General features: G+C 39.4%; 1 protein-coding gene across 4 annotated transcripts in view; it reads left to right on the forward strand.

Moving 5' to 3' along the window:
* The window catches only part of LOC101433437 (dihydrodiol dehydrogenase 3-like), a 111,173-nt gene that overhangs the window by 33,739 nt on the left and 60,916 nt on the right, over window positions 1–16,518 (forward strand). For 2 of the 4 annotated variants that reach the window (XR_009182044.2, XR_009182045.2), the window contains exons 7-10: window positions 6,509–6,618; window positions 7,362–7,527; window positions 8,074–8,156; window positions 12,127–12,232. Coding sequence is in view for 2 of the 4 variants with exons in the window: in XM_004477367.5 (XP_004477424.1) it covers window positions 6,509–6,618; window positions 7,362–7,527; window positions 8,074–8,156; window positions 12,127–12,169 (402 nt within the window). In the remaining 2 variants the exon portion in view is untranslated. The other 2 variants (XM_004477367.5, XM_023584347.3) reach the window with 2 other exon arrangements.

The raw sequence follows: 16,518 nt of genomic DNA on the forward strand, positions 1-16,518 counted from the left end.
CAAGAACCAGATATAAAAGGCATTCAAATGGGAAAGGAAGAAGTCAAAATTTCATTGTTTGCAGATGACATGATCCTATACATAGAAAACCCTGAGAAGGTCTACAACAAAGCTTCTAGAACTCATAAATGAGTGTAGTAAAGTCGCAGGTTATAAGATCAATGCGCAAAAATCAGTAGCATTTCTGTACACCAGTAATGAGCAAGATCAGGAGGAAATCAAGAAACAAATACCATTTACAATAGTAAATAAAAAAATCAAATACTTAGGAATAAATTTAACTAAAGAGGTAAAAAGCTTATACACTGACAACTATACAAGACTGTTCAAGGAAATCAAAGAAGACCTAAATAAATGAAAGAATATTCCCTGTTCATGCATAGGAAGACTAAATATTATTAAGATGTCTATCCTACCAAAACTGATCTACACATTCAATGCAATCCTAATAAAAATCAACAAGCCTTCTTTAAGGAACTAGAAAAACTAACTATGAAATTTATTTGGAAAGGAAAGAGGCCCTGAATAGCCAAAGACATATTGAAAAAGAAAAATGAAATTGGAGGAATCGCACTACCTGACTTCAAAACATACTACAAAGCTACAGTAGTAAAAACAGCATGGTATTGGCATAAGGAGAGACACATTGACCAATGGAATCTAATTGAAAGTTCTGATATAGAACCTCATATATATATAGCCATATAATATTCGATAAAACCACCAAACCCTCTCAACTGGGAGAGAATGGCCTATTCAACAAATGGTGCCTGGAGAACTGGATATCCATATGTAGAAGAATGAAAGAGGATTACCATCTCACACCTTATACAAAGATCAACTCAAGATGGATCAAAGACCTAAATATAAGAGCCAAGACCATAAAAACCTTGGAAAGCAGTGTAGGGAAACAGCTACAGGACCTTGTAATAGGAAATGGCTTCATGAACATCACACCAAAAGCACGAGCAGCAAAAGAACAAATAGATAAATGGGACTTACTCAAAATTAAATCCTTCTGCACCTCAAAGGAGTTTGTCAAGAAAGTAAAAAGGGAACCCACACAATGGGAGAAAATATTTGACAACCATATATCTGATAAGAGATTTATAACTTGCATATATAAAGACCTCCTATATCTTGAAAATAAAAAGATAAACAACCCATTTAAAAAATGGGAAAAAGATTTAAACAGACACTTCTCCAAAGAAGAAATACAAATGGCTAAAAAGCACATGAAAAAATGCTCCAAATCTCTAGCTATCAGGGAAATGCAAATCAAAACTACAATGAGATACCATCTTACTCCCATAAGATTGGCAGCTTTGAAAAAAATAGAAGAATACAAATGCTGGAGAGGATGTGAAGAAAGGGGAACACTCATCCACTGCTGGTGGGAATGCAGAAGGATCCAACCATTCTGGAGGACAGTTTGGCGGTTTCTCAAAAAACTAACCATAGATATGCCATATGACCCAGCAATACCACTGCTGGGTATATACCCAGCAGAACTGAAAACAAGGACACAAACTGATATATGCACACCAATGTTTATAGCAGCATTGTTCACTATTGCCAAAAGTTGGAATCAACCCAAATGCCCATCAACAGATGAGTGAATCAATAAAATGTGGTATATACATACAATGGAATACTACTGGGCTGTAAGAACAAATACAAACACATGTGATAACATGGATGAATCTTGAGAACCTTATGTTGAGTGAAGCAACCCAGGCATTGAAGGACAAATACTACATGACCTCAATGATATGAAATAAGCTGCCTCAGAGAGCTAGAGACTGGAAGATAGGTTTACAGGAAATCGGGGGGGGGGTGGAGGAAGGATGTGAGCTGACGTCTGCAGGGGTGGAATCTATGATGAGTTGGTGGTAAGTATGAGCACAAAGGAGATAAAATGGGGGCAAGGGGTTGCCTTTGCCAGTTTGAGGGGGACCGGGGATGGGCGGATGGGTAACATTGCCCAAAAAATTGGGGAGAGGGAGGGGCAACATATGAATATAGGAGAGCGTCAGGTGTTGGTTGAGCGTAAAATGCTGAGAAAACCGTATCAAAATATTATTAGGAGGGTTACCTATTTAGGATGCTCGGAGGTATGGCCTGACGCGGGACGGACTCCTGGGGAATATCTGAATGCTCACTTTGCTAGGGTGGGTTGTACCATTGGGTAGAGACCCAAGAAGTGAGAGTGGGGGTGGACCCACATCCTGGGGAGGACTAATGCCATCAAATAGAGGGAACCATATCTCTCGAGAGAAAGGGTGGCTCCCAGGGCATTAGGACAGTTGAGCAAGTCAGGCCCTGAACACTGTTGCAAGTATCTCTGGACGTGGCTCCTTGGGAAATGGAGATTGGCTGTCGCTGTGGGCCCCAAGGGGAGGGGAAAATGTATGTTGAATGGATGGAACCAAGGTAAATGTGGGGGCAAGAGAGGAGTTTCGTGAGAGTACACAAGGATGGATATAAAACATGTAATATTACACCAAAAACATATAGGGGATGACAGACTAATAATGTAAACCATAATGTAAAACATAGGATAACTAAAAAACTTAGAAAACTGTATATCCTAAAGTATGGACCACAATGTAAGCACAGGTGTCACCTTGTTTGAAAGCTATTGTCTTGGAGTCTGTACATCAGTTTCAGTAAATATGATATGAATAAGTTAAAAGAGTATCGCTGTGGAAGGGAAAAGGTTTTACGGTGGATGTGTGGGAGTACTATATATTGTATATATGAATTACTGTGATCTAGGGCTCTTGTGAAGAGAAGCTCAATAATTAGGAAAAAAGAAAAGAAAAAGATAGGATGTAGAATTTTTCCAAATCAATATGTATTCTATATCTAACCTTTAAACTCATCGCTATATTCCATTTTACTATTGAGGAAACCTGACATTATATTGGGCTTCACTTTTCAGGAAGTTTTGGATCACAGAGTGTTTCAACAATGGCAGCGGAGGAATACTGGAATGGGATGTTAATGACAGGTGATATATGGTTGACAGGGAGTTATACAGGGCATATGTCCAGGGTGCATGGAAATGGTTGGATATACTTATAGTGGAAACAATTAAAAACAATAGCTGGGGGGTACTGGGTTACTGGCTGGGGGGGCCTCTGTCATGGTCCCTAGGGGAGTAGCGGCAGTCCCCCAGGTGCAACGGTAAGGACCAGGAAGGAATGAGTGCCCAACAGTGAGCCCCTGATACTAATGACTATGCTTGTGAGCCTATACGCCTGAAATAAGAACAAGGCCTAGAGCAGCACTGTGCCTAGGAGTTCCCTCCTGACAGCCTCCGTGTTACTCACATGTGGCCAGTCTTGAAGCCAAACTCAGCATGTAAATGCAATGCCTTCCCCCCAGCATGGGACATGACACCCTGGGATGAGCCTCCCTGGCACCGTGGGATCACTACCAAGTACCAGCTGATGGTGCAACTAGAAAATGACCTTGAATTAAAGGTTGAACGCGGACCAGCAGAATATCCCTGTCTACATATAATAATAGGAGTTAAAAATGCTGTTTGACCTAAATTAAGGGGGAAATGGAAAGGACAAATGAGTTTATATGGCTATGAGTCTCTAAAAAAGAGTCTGGAGGTTGTCAGAAGGATTGCCCTTATGCACACCTGAGCAGAGTCTCAGAGACAGATAAAGTAGATACAGCCCCAGGTATTGGTCCTTTTGAGGACTAAAGAGACCCACAGGTTCTATGGTCATGGCAGATGGGCCCTTCTTTGGAGCTGGTGTTTCTGTGTGATGGAGCTGGACTCAGATGGGATCTCTTTTCACAAGCCTTTCATGCTACTTTACTGGAATTGTAGTTGGTGCTGGGGTTTAAGATATATCTAGGGGATTTGAATCTCTGGACTGACAATATGATAGCCAGGCCCTGACCTCAACAGACTTCAGCTCCTACACTCTGATTTATTGGACTTACTCCACTCAGTTAACATGGAGCTGAAGAATGTCAACCACCACACCATGGAGCCTAGAGTGCCTACAACTGAAAGCAGGAGGATTGCACCCAATATCCATGTGGAATCTAAGCCCCCTCTTGACATAGATGTGGGATGGACACAACCAAGCCAAGGTCCATAGGAAGGAGGAATACAGTAAGGTTCAGAGTGGACTTAATGATATTCTATTCATGAACTATTGTGGTTAATAATCGAGAAAATATGGCATTGATGTGGAAAACGTGGTCATGGTGGCTGCTGGGTGTGGGGAAGGGGAGGAAGAGAAGAGATGTGGAGGCATTCTCGGGACTTAGAGTTGTTCTGGGTGGTGCCCCAGGGACAATTGCCGGATGTTGTATGTCCTCCCATGGCCCACTGGATGGAACGCGGGAGAGTGTGGGCTATGGTGTGGAACACGGGACATGGGGTGCAGGGATGCCTGAAGATGTACTCACCAGACGCAATGGATGTGACATGATGATGCGGGAGAGTGTTATTGGGGGGGGGGAGTCGTGGGGTGGGGGCAGTGGGGGCCTCATATTTTTTTAATGTAATATCTTTAAAAAAAATGAATAAATTGAGTAGAATTTGGAAGAAAAAATTATGATTTGTGTAGCAAGCAGGTAACAGTGAGAGAATAATTCAAGTAAAGTGTTCCAGGGTAAAGGTTTAGTTTTGATCTCAGGATCCTACCAGTCACCCATTCTCCTCTTCAGAGTTGATGACTGAAATAGCAAACATCTAAGCTGCAGTTATATAGAAAGTTAGTTTGCAAGAGGGCCTACACCTGCAAGCAGGAGAATTGCATCCATCATCCATGTGGAATCTAGGCCCCCTCTTGATATAGAGGTGGAATGATCATCACCATTCCAGGGTCCACAGGATGGAGGAATAAAACATGGATTAGAGTGGACTTACTGGTATTTACAATGGAAATATTGTGACTAGTAATGGAAGAAATTATAGCATTGATGTGGAGAAAGTGGCCATGGTAGCTGCTGATGCTAGGGAGAGGGAAGAAGAGATGTGGGGTCATTTTCGGTACTTGGAGTTGTCCTAAATGATATTGCAGGGACAGATGCTGGACATTATATATCCTGCCGTAACCCACCGAATGGACTGGGGAAGAGTGTAAACTACAATGTAAACTATTATCCATGTGGTGCAGCAGTGCTCCAAAATGTATTCATCAAATACAATGAATGTGCCACAATGATGAAAGAGGTTGTTGATGTGGGAGGAGTGGAGTGGGAAGGGGTGGGGGATATATGGGAACCTCATATTTTTGAATGTAACATTTAAAGAAAAGAGAGATCATAGGGAAAAAATAAAAAGAAATTTAATTTGCACTTAATGACCAAGCCAGCAAGTATCCCAGTCAGGCTCTTCCTTGCATGCCATGATAGAGAATGGAATTCAAACGGGCCTAAGTGAGGCATCTTGTTTCTTCTCTTTAGATCTCTGCTCATTTCTTTTATGAAATCACAAGTGTCAGATGCAAAGCAGTAAGAAAAGCATGCAGCAAAAAGTGCATTTACCTCTAGAGCCCATTTCTGAGCTGACCCCTGGACCACCCATTGCTTGGCTAGGACAATAACATTAGACCAAATATCATCTGAACAAGGGAGCAGAAAATAAATGGTTAAAAATCTGAGTAAAGGTCCTTGATTTCTTTCCTGGTGCACAGAAGAGAAAAATGAAAAGTGAGATTTTAGCACCATGAATACCTTTTACTGCACAGAAATCTCTCTCTGGTAATGTGTGGATGGAGTAAGTTCTGACTAATAACAATTAGTAATTTTTTCCACTTGATGACAAAAGGGCAAGAAAAATGTTCTTTCCATGTAGGACAAGACCAAAGCTTGGGTACAGTCTTGGGTACAATAATTTAGAGTAAGATCAGTTTTGGGAGCATCTTAAGGATCATGCAAAGATATCACAATGGTTCTGGAGCTAAAGAATGGCCAAGAATGAAAAAAAGTTATTCAAGTTTGAGAGAAGATTTATTGGTTCCCAAGGGTAGCAGCAGTGGAGAAGAGAGACATATATAAGGAACACTAAGATTAAAAAAAAAAAAAATTAAGGCAGAAATTGCTGCTTATTATATACAAGCAATAAATGAGGAAGAACCAAAGATGTCCCTATGGTAGCCAGGTTGAGAAACTAGAATATTTGTTCACCTTGTAATCTAAATCTTGTCCTACAAGAGCACTGAACTAGAGAGCAGATGTAGCTCAGTGTGTTGAGCCCCTGCTTCCCATGTACAAGGTCCTGAGTTCAATCTCTGGCACCTCCTTTTTTTTAAGGTAAAAAAAAAAGCACTGAACTAATTGTTTAATATTGCTGTAATCCAAAGTTTGGCCTTTGGGAGGTCATGGGCACAACTCATTGGTCATCAGTTAATTGACCCATGTTGCAGTCCTCTTAAATATTTTTGATATCATGCAATACGGCATGGTAAATTCCCTATAAAATTTGGTGTTAGCCATCCTATAATCCAATACTTCTGCTGGTACTCTGCAGGTGGAATGTCACCCTTACCACAACCAGAGCAAACTGCTGGAGTTCTGCAAGTCCAAGAACATTGCCTTGATTGCGTATGGTGCACTGGGGTCCGACTCAAACAAAGAATGGTAATGATCTCCATAACATTACTCTAGGTCCATTACCACAGTCATGATATTTTTAATCATAGATACGGTAACTTCTGGAGTTGTCTGTCAAACTACCTGAGGGAAATCGAGGATAGGCAGCAGAAATAATTCACTTTTGTGTACCTTTTACCTAACACAGACCTCCATTATAAGGTCTCAATAAAGCATTTTAACTAATGAAGTTATTAATTTAAGTGTTCATGTAATTCAAAATGTTTGCCTTTAAAGAGTAACAAAGTGATCTCAAGCCATGATTCTGATGCTTACTAGTTGAGAGATATGAGACAAAAAGCAATTTCTTTGAGTTTTAGTTTCCTTATCTCTTCAAGAGGAATGCTATTTCTCTTGAATATTTAGCACCTTGATGACAAAACTGAGATAATTAATTGAAAGCATGTTTTGAACAAATTCCTATATAAGAGTTAATTATCTATTACAATGATGGTTATTGGGTTTTACTTTAGACAATAGTTTTGTCTTCCTGACTCTCTCTTTTACTGAATTTCTCAGAAATTTTTAAAAAGTGAAAAAATACCTGAGTTTCCATTTCCTCCTGTACTAAACTTCTTCTTTGGATATAACAAAAGAAGCAAATAGATATTGAGGCATCCAGAGGGTAATAAAGAAGACTCTAGAGGATTAGCCATCCTTAGCCTAAATCAGCAGGCTCAGTAAGATGGATATTCAGCCTCAGACATTAAGCATCTCTGTCTCCCTCCCAGGGTAACCAAGAACAATCCAGTTCTCCTGGAGGATCCAGTACTCAAAGCCATCGCCGAAAAGCACAGGAGAACTCCAGCCCAGGTCGCACTGCGTTACCAGTTGCAGCGGGATGTGGTGGTCCTGGCCAAGAGCTTTGATGAAAAGAGAATCAAAGAGAACTTCCAGGTAGAGTGCAGGGCTGTGGGCAGCAGGCACAAAATGTCCTCCTGGTATGTGGTTATTTGTGCATTACCTCTGCAGATATACTTTGGCAAAGCTTATCTCATGTCTACTCCATGCTGATTTCTCTTTGCATCCCACATGTGCTGTCTTTAACTGTCCAGCTGCTGCAAGGGAGGGAGAGTGTTGTGGAAAGAACACTAAATGGAGGGCCAGGCTTGGGTCGCAATCCTGGTTCTGCCCCAGCTGTATGTCTCTGGGTAAATTATCCTTTGTCTTCTTATCTGTAAACTGAAGGCATTGGATCAGGGGAGATGTGGGATCAAAAATCTTTAGGATTCCTTTGCCACACTCACAGCCACCCAATAAAAGATCTGGTTCTGAGGCCAGAGCAGAGGTGCCAATCTCAACTATCTGATTATATAAATGCCTATAACTCTTGTTGAATGAATTCCAGGTCCATGACAACTCTCTCATAAAACCTACATAAACTAGGGAAGGAAGGAGCAGTTGCTTGAGGGAAATTAACTGATCTCCTCACATTTCCAATAGGTTTTTGGTTTCCGTTTAACACCAGAGGATATGAAAACTCTAGATGGCTTAAATAGAAACATGCGCTATTTTGAAGCAGCTGGGTAAGTAACTTGTTCGATTATAGATTCTGGGGAGCAGCATAGTGGAGGAATTCCATTTATCCCAATCCACAGAATGAAGTCTGTTGCTTGGGAAAGTTGTTGGAAAACTTTTTTTTCTTTAAGCCCTCAGACCAGAGATTTACTCCAAGGTTCAAGATTCTGCCCAGGCAAGCGTACAGGTCAGACTCAGAGTAAGACCAAAGCTCCATCCTCAAGCCTGGGCTCTCCCTGGGTTGTCCCCCTAGGTAGCCACATCATGGAGCTTCACTCCTATCTACATATTAGTAATTCCCCAATTTCTATAACTTCTCCTGTCTCCAGTAACCTAACTGGACAATTCTACTTCTTTGTTCTGTTCAGACTTAATACAGCGTTCAGGTAGAGAGGGTGTCTCCCAGAAAATAGCAGATGGTCAACATGGAATATGATAGTAAGGAAACATTCCAACGTTCTTCAGCTTTTCTAAAACATAAAATTTATAAAACAAAACATTTAGAAATACGTAACACTCAAATAGTAAAAACATAGTGCACAGGTATCATTCTAGACCCGAGGAAAAACAGGTTTGTGTTCTATATGATGACAAAGCTATTCTCATGGAAGAGCATAAAAATAAATGAGATAATAATTATGATACCTGAAGTGATTATTTAAAAATTTAATAAACTGAAAAGTAAAGTCTTTATTTTCTCTCTCTCAACTTCTTTGCTAATGTTACAAATGTCAATATTATGGCACAAACCTCATCCCCATATCTAATTAACCACCTTATCCTGTCAATTCTACATCTTAATATTCCTCATCTTTTCCAAATATCTATCACAAAGCCCACACCCTCTAATTCACTAAAGATTAAGAGGGTTCAGAAAATCAAGAAGGAATACAGAAAGGATTGGTACCAAGGGTTTGGAGGTGAGTAGAGAAGTCTAGTGGCAGAAAAAGTATCATTTCTGAAGATAAATTTTTAATTACACTTCATAGTTTTAGAATCTGTGATTCTCAAGAGTTTACAGAGGGTTTTTTTTTTTCCTGTTCAATGACTTGTTAATGCATCTTTGTAGGTAAAGGACTCATAACATGGAAAGAGCAAGACTGCCCTTCAAGGTCTTCAACAGTAGAAATCTTGGGGGGAGCCCCAGAGCTCTATGAGCTCTTGGAAAGACCCCCAACCTTCCTCTGCCCAATAAGTCTGGCCACAACTCCCTAGCCATCATGCTTTTTGTCACAATTTATTTCAGTCACCACAAAGAACCTAGAACTCCTGGTTCTAGCTTATTATATATCATCTGGTATCTTATTATACATCGTCTCAGCACTCTTTTCTGTTCTTTTTGGAACTCACATCAATTGTTGGCAAAATTATCTTATCCTCAACTTCTGTAAATGCCCCATTTACCCTTCTTGCTCTCACTAAAACCTGATTTCTCCTAATGGCTTTGCTTTCCACCAGTCTTTTCAGGTTGTGGCTGTTATCCATACCATACCCGTATACCACTAAGCCTGAATATACAGCAGGAGTTCTCATTATCCCCTCATTAGTATATCCAGGCCATTCTTACTCCTTCTTCCCTAAAAACATCCTTCCCTGAATCTCATATCATCAGACTTTCCCACCATTATATCTCCTTGTTGCAATCATTCACCAATTCCTAGGTCACTTTCCCTTATTCTTTGAAGATTTTGGTTCCTAACTATTTGTCACTCAATTTTAAATTCTCACACCTCCCACATGTCCAGCTCACTCTCTATATACCCCATCTCCAACAATCCTTTGATTACTCTGAGGCCTACAATCCATTAATCTTACCACCTTTTCACTGTCACTCAACCCTCTAATGTGATGCCTTTCCTTATTATTCTTGCTTAAATTCCAAAGTTAATAACAACATCATGTTTGTATACCCCCTCAACTCCTTTTCCCGTCTCTCTCCTTGCCTTACTCATTGTTCAAAACAAAAAACCTAGTAAATCTTATTCTGTGCTGACATCATTGGTTTCTCCCTCTCTACAAGATCAAATTCACTTTCATATTCAAAATAAAACAAAACAAAAATCCTGTCGTGTTTATTTCACTCTCCAGGTACCATCACATTTCTCCTTTTACAGTAAAACAACTTGAATAAGTAAATACTTGCTGCCTCCGATTTCTCTCTTACCATTCTCTTGAGCCGACACCAGTAAGGTATTTGCTCTCTCCACTCTAACAAAACTCTTCTAATCAAGGCTATCCATGACCCCCTCTTTGTTTAAACCAACAGCAGTTCTCATTCATCTTATTTGACCTAGCTGATCACATTATTCTCCTAGAAAAACTTTCTTTACTTTCTTCCTTATTTTCTCTCTGTACTGCTGATCTGGTCCATCTTTCCTCACTCCCTCCGCCCCATTTTACCTCCCAAGCCATTCTTCCTCATTTTCTTTGCAGGTTTTTCCTTATAACCTTGATCTCTAAGCTTTGGAGTGGCCTAGAGCTCAATTCTTGGACTTCTTTTTTCTGTCTGCACCTACATTCCTCAGTGATTTCAAAATATCCAGCTCAGGCCTATGTACTGGACCAAGATTTGGATATCTGCCTACCCAAGTCCACTTGGATAATAAGCTCAAACCTATTATGTCTAAAATCAAGCTCATGATGGTGTCTGCAACCTCACAAGTTACAAACACACACACACACAATATGTTCATCCCAAAGTCTTCCTGGTCAAGTAACTAGCTCCTAACTGTTCTCCCTTCTGTACTGTATCCCCAAGCACAGCAACCAGAGTGAACAAAGCTAAAAGGTAGGTAGGTCTGGTCAGGTTACTCCTTTATTTGATATCAGTCAGAGTAAAGGCCAGATTCCTTACAGAGATACATAAGGCCCAACATGTTGCTGCTTCTCTTACATCACTGACTCCATTTTCTACCATTCACTCCCTTCCTGCCTCCAGTGAAGCCCCAGTCACCTTTCTACTGTTCCTCACATGCCAGGCTTGTCTCAGGGCCTTTGCACTGGCTCTTCTCTTGACCTAGAATGCTTTTATTCCAGATAGATAGATGGCTCACTTCTTTACCTCCTTTAAGTCTTAATTCAGATGTCACTTCAGTGATGCTTTGTCTGTCACTTTATCTAAAAATGCAACCCTGACTAGCACATCCTTTCCCTCTACACTACTTTATTTTTACTCTTTGCTCATATCTCTAGTTAGCATACCATTGAGTTTATTAATTTATCTTTTTTGTTTCATTTTCTGTCTACCAAATTAGAATGTTAGATCATTGAGGGAAGGATTTTGTTAAACTACTCTATTCATGGGTATTCAATTTATGTTGCTTGAATATCATAAAATGATAGATATGTAAGGATAAGGGAGAGTGAAGAAACAATCAGTAATCAATAATAAATATAAGTATTATACAATTATTTAGCATTTTCTATCTCAAATATTTGGTGTCCCTTGATAAAAGAGAAACTCCCTGTTGAAGTTACTTCATTTTATAGTCAGTATCTCTAGGACTAATATATAAATTTTCACCTAGTAAATTCACAGATAAATCAATTCTGAGTGTTCAAAAGAAATTGAACAGTGATATCCTTATCACCTTGTTCATCACCTTGAAACATTTATTAACTTTACACATCAAAACAAACTGGGCATAGTTCCAAAAGAGAAAGTATCCATGTCTGCCCTCCTAGGGGTATAAAATATGACCACAAATAGTTTTTCTCCTTAATTTGTGAAATGACATACCTGCAGAAATGGAATTTATTGGTTTATTTGTGTTTGTGTGTGCAGTTGTGCTTGTTTTCCAAAATGTATTCATTGAAGTGTGATGCAATAGTACATGATTAAGATATACTAATTGGATTTGCGCTTCTTCCAAAAAGAAAATCACATTGATTTTTGTAATGGTGGTAGTGTAACAGAAAGCTCTCTTCCTCCAGCCTAGAAACACAGTTCTTGACGAAGACTCTCTCTTTATTTTTTAGATTTTCTGATCACCAAAATAATCCATTTCTTGATGAATATTAACAAGAGGGTCTGTGGATTTTTTAAATTTTGCTTGGTGATAGAGAACATTTCAAGAACGAGAAGGTATCTGATTTCTTCCATGTTGTTTAGCCTGCTAAGTCACAACTTGTACCAAGTTGCAAAATCTGTTGTCATTCTTTTATCTTTTATTTTGTGAATATTCTGCAAGATACAATTTTATTGTATCTTGCAAATAGGTTTAAATTTAATTAAAAATGATATCAAAATGTCCAGATTTCAGTGAAAACCACTCATCATACAAAAAATGAAGATCTCAAATGGAATGGAGATAAGATAATCAACAGATGCCAACATCAAGATGACAGAAATTATAAAGTTATCTTAAAGCAGCCATCATAAAAATGCTTGAATGAGTAATTACAAATACACTTAGAACAAATAAAAAAAAATAGACTTATTAAAGAAAAAGAAAGTCTCAGCAAATAAATAAAAGTTAAGGAAGAACCAATGGAAATTTTAGAACTGAAAAATACAGTAATCAAAATTAAAAACTCAAAGTATGGTCTCAACAGCAGAATGGAGAGCAGAGAGTAAATAACCAGGAAGCCAGAAGATAAAACAATTTGAATTACCTGATCTGAGCACTAGAAAAAAAAAGAGAGTTTAAAATTTTAACAGAGCCTCAAACACTTGCGTAACTATAATAAAAGATCTATATTCTTATCATTAGAATCCTTGAAGGGACAAGAAAGAGGGCAGGGCTGAAAAAGTACTAAAGAAATAATGACTCGAAACTTCCCAAATTCAGCTAGAGGCATAAACTGACAGATTCAAGAAGCTAAACAAACCACAAACAGGAAAAATTAAAATAAATCCACACCAAGACATAATGTAATTAGACTTTCAAAAAATAAAACAAAGAAAAGATCTGGAAAGTAGCAAGAGATAAATCACATCTTATTTAGAAATGATAATTGGTTTCTTGTCAGAAATCCGGGAAGCTAGAATGAAGTGGCACAATATTTCACAAGAGCTGAAAGAAAAACTATCAACCCAAAATCCTCTGCCCAGCAAATATATCCTTCTAGAATGAAAGGGATTACTGCTGGTTGACCCAGTGGTCTCACTTCTAGGTGGCATAAGGCACTCCAGGATTCTTTATCCCACAGAATCTTTGAACTGGCAATAACTGGCAAAGTCATCATCCTCAAAACTCCAGAAAATGGTAAAGGGTTGTCATAAATGGATGAGTACCAAATCAAGAAAATGCAACTTAAACCTGATAGGAGAAAGTCATGGCACACTTGCTGGCTGGTCTCCTGTCCCCTCCCAGTGCAGTGTGGAGATGGCCTGCATTCCCATTGTGCATCCTTGGCCCTATTCCAGAGGATGCAGCGTAACTACTATATGAATATAGAGGTGCCTTTATATTGGTGTGACTCTATTTGGTAGCCTCAAGTAAACAAAGCTGTCTTGAAAAGAACAAAATTGCAGGACTCACACTTCCCAATATTAAAATTTATTACAAGGTGTCGCAGTTTGATATTATGAATTCCAAAAAGGTATAAATTAGGTTTGTAAACTGGTCTGTTCCTCTGGGTGTGATATCCTTTGATTGTAGTAAATTCAGCTGGGATGACTTTGATGAAATTATGTTAAGATTAGGACTTTGATTCAACCATGTCATTAGGGTGACTCAGTTTGAGTCTTACCCAGCCCCCTTTGTGGGCTATATACAGACACTCAATCAAGGAGAAGATGGAAGAAAATACACAGAAAAAGACATGGCAGAGGATAGAATTGGTTTTGGCACTGTATCCCTGGGGAGGGTTGAGTCATTCACCTGATAGGTTATAGCTGACCTCGTGAAGAGAACAAAGCAGTTGAGCCCAGAAAGAAATGAGCCCCAGGGAGAGAGACAAGCCTATGCAGCCTACAGTTGAATACACAAGGTTATAGTAATAAAAACAGCATGGTAACTGACACAAGGACAGACCAATGAAATTGAACTGAGTATTCAGAAAAAAAACTTCACATCTCTGGTAGTTTGGTCTGTGACAAGGTGACAGCTCCACTCAACTGGTAAAAAATGGTCTCGCCATAAAATGGTGCTGGGAAAACTATATATCCATATGTAAAAGAATGAAAATGTTAAGAGAATGTATATCCAATTAAAAAGCTTAATTCAAAAGTGGATAAAAGACATAAGAAGAAAAATGCTTTTAAAAATCCTAGAAGAAAATATAAGGAAGCACCTTCAGGACCTTGTAGTTCACTTTACATTAAAAGCACTAGCAACAAAATAGAAAATAGATAAATGGAACTTCATCAACATTTAAAACTTGTGCACCAAAGGACAACATTGTAAAAATAAAAAGATAACCTACAGAATGGGAGAAATATTTGGAAACCACATATCCAGAATATATAAAGTAAACCTACAATTCAACAACAAAAAGACAACCCAATTTCAAAATGGGTAAAAGACTTTAATAGACATTTCTCCAAGGACAACATATAAATGGCTCATATGCACATGATAAGATGCTCAACATCTTTAGCCATTAGAGAAACACAAATCAAAACCATAATGGGATACCATTTCACACCACTAGAATGGTACTTTTTTAAATGAAAAGAAACAAAACAAAACAGAAAATAACAAGTATCGGAAAGTGGAGAAATAGGAACACTTGTTCGTTGTTGGAGGAAGTATAAAATGGTGCAGGCACTGTGGGAAACATTTTGGTGGTTCATCAGAAAGTTAAGTGTAAAATTACCATATGACCCAGCAATCTCACTTTTAGGTAGACACCCAAAAGAATTGAAAGTGGGAACTCAAATAGATATTTGCTACCCTGATGTTCCTAACATGATTATTTGCAATTGTCAAAAGGTGGAAGTAACCATAGTGTTCATCAACAGATGAATGACAAACAAAATGTGGTATGTATGTACAATGACATTATTCAGTCATAAACAAGAGTGAAGTTCTGATACATGAGACAACATAGATGAACCCTGAAGACATCATGTTGAGTGAAATAAGCCAGACACAAAAGGACAAATATTGTATAAGCTTACTGATATGAAATAATTAAAATAAGCTAATTCATACAGTTATCAGGAGCCCAGGTGGAGATAAGAAATGTGGAGGGTTTATATTTTGTGGCTGCTAACACAAATATGCAGTGGGTTGGCTTAAACAACATAAATTATTGGCTCATGGCTTTGAAGCTAGGAGAAGTCCAAAATCAAGGCATTATTAAGGTGATGCTCTCTCCCAGAAAACTAGCGTTCTAGGGCTGACTACATGTAATCCTTGGTATTTGGCTTTTCTGTCATATAGCAATGGTACATGGCAGCCTCTCCTGGTTTCTCTGGGTTCTCACTGACTTCTGCTTTCTTCGCCTGGCTTTCTCTTTCTGTAGCCTTCCCTATTAGGCCGTCAGTAGTAGGATTAAGGCCCATCCTGATTCAGTTGGTCCACATCTTAACTGAAGTAACCATCAAATGGTCCTATTTACAAGGGCTTACACCCACAGAATGGATAAGTTTAAGAACACGTTTTTCTGGGGTAACTAGCTTCAAACCACCGCAGGGAGTTAATGCTTAAATGTTACAGAGTTTCTGTGTGGATGGATAGATAAGATGTGGTAATGGATTGTGGTGATGTTAGCACAACATTGTGAATGTAATTAACTCCACTGAATTATATATTTGAATATGCTTAAAAGAGTAAATTTTAGGTTGTATATACATTGCTATAATAAATTTTTTAAAACCTTAGAACTGTACATCACAAATGTTAAACCCTACTGTAAAATATGAACTATGGTTAATTATATAATATTGTTTCATCAATTGTGTGGGAGGAAGGGCGCCCGGCTTGCCACAGTAGCAAACGGTGCGGCAAGAAGTGATACCGCCTCTGCCCACTGGGCCTAGATAAAGTGACCACGCCTGACTAGGCCTTTGCTGCTAACGGCTGGCCGGCGCTGCCCTCCCCCTTTTTATCTCCCGCCTAGCCCAACATCCGGCCAGCTCTCACTCCCCCTTTCCCCTCCCCTATTCCAAACCTCTCAGCCAGCCCTCTGCCTAGCAGCCACTTACAATCACCTATCAGGAAGCAGTACCCGCCCGCACCTATCAAATCCCTCCACGCAGTCCCTAACCCTATAAAGCTGTGTCCCCTTCCGCAATAAACCGGACTTGCGCACAGACCTGGTCTCCGCGGCTTTCTTCCTCCCCTTGCCGTGTGTCCTCCACTCCTGAGAGCCCCTCTGATGCTGTCTGCTGTAGCATCAGACGCCACTGCGGTCTAGTCTGACCCCTCCAAACCCCCCCGTCAGCATCAGGGTGCAAGCCGCCCCAGCCGCAACTGGCGC

This window comes from Dasypus novemcinctus, chromosome 20 (assembly GCF_030445035.2).
Source record: "Dasypus novemcinctus isolate mDasNov1 chromosome 20, mDasNov1.1.hap2, whole genome shotgun sequence".
Lineage (NCBI taxonomy): Eukaryota > Metazoa > Chordata > Mammalia > Cingulata > Dasypodidae > Dasypus > Dasypus novemcinctus.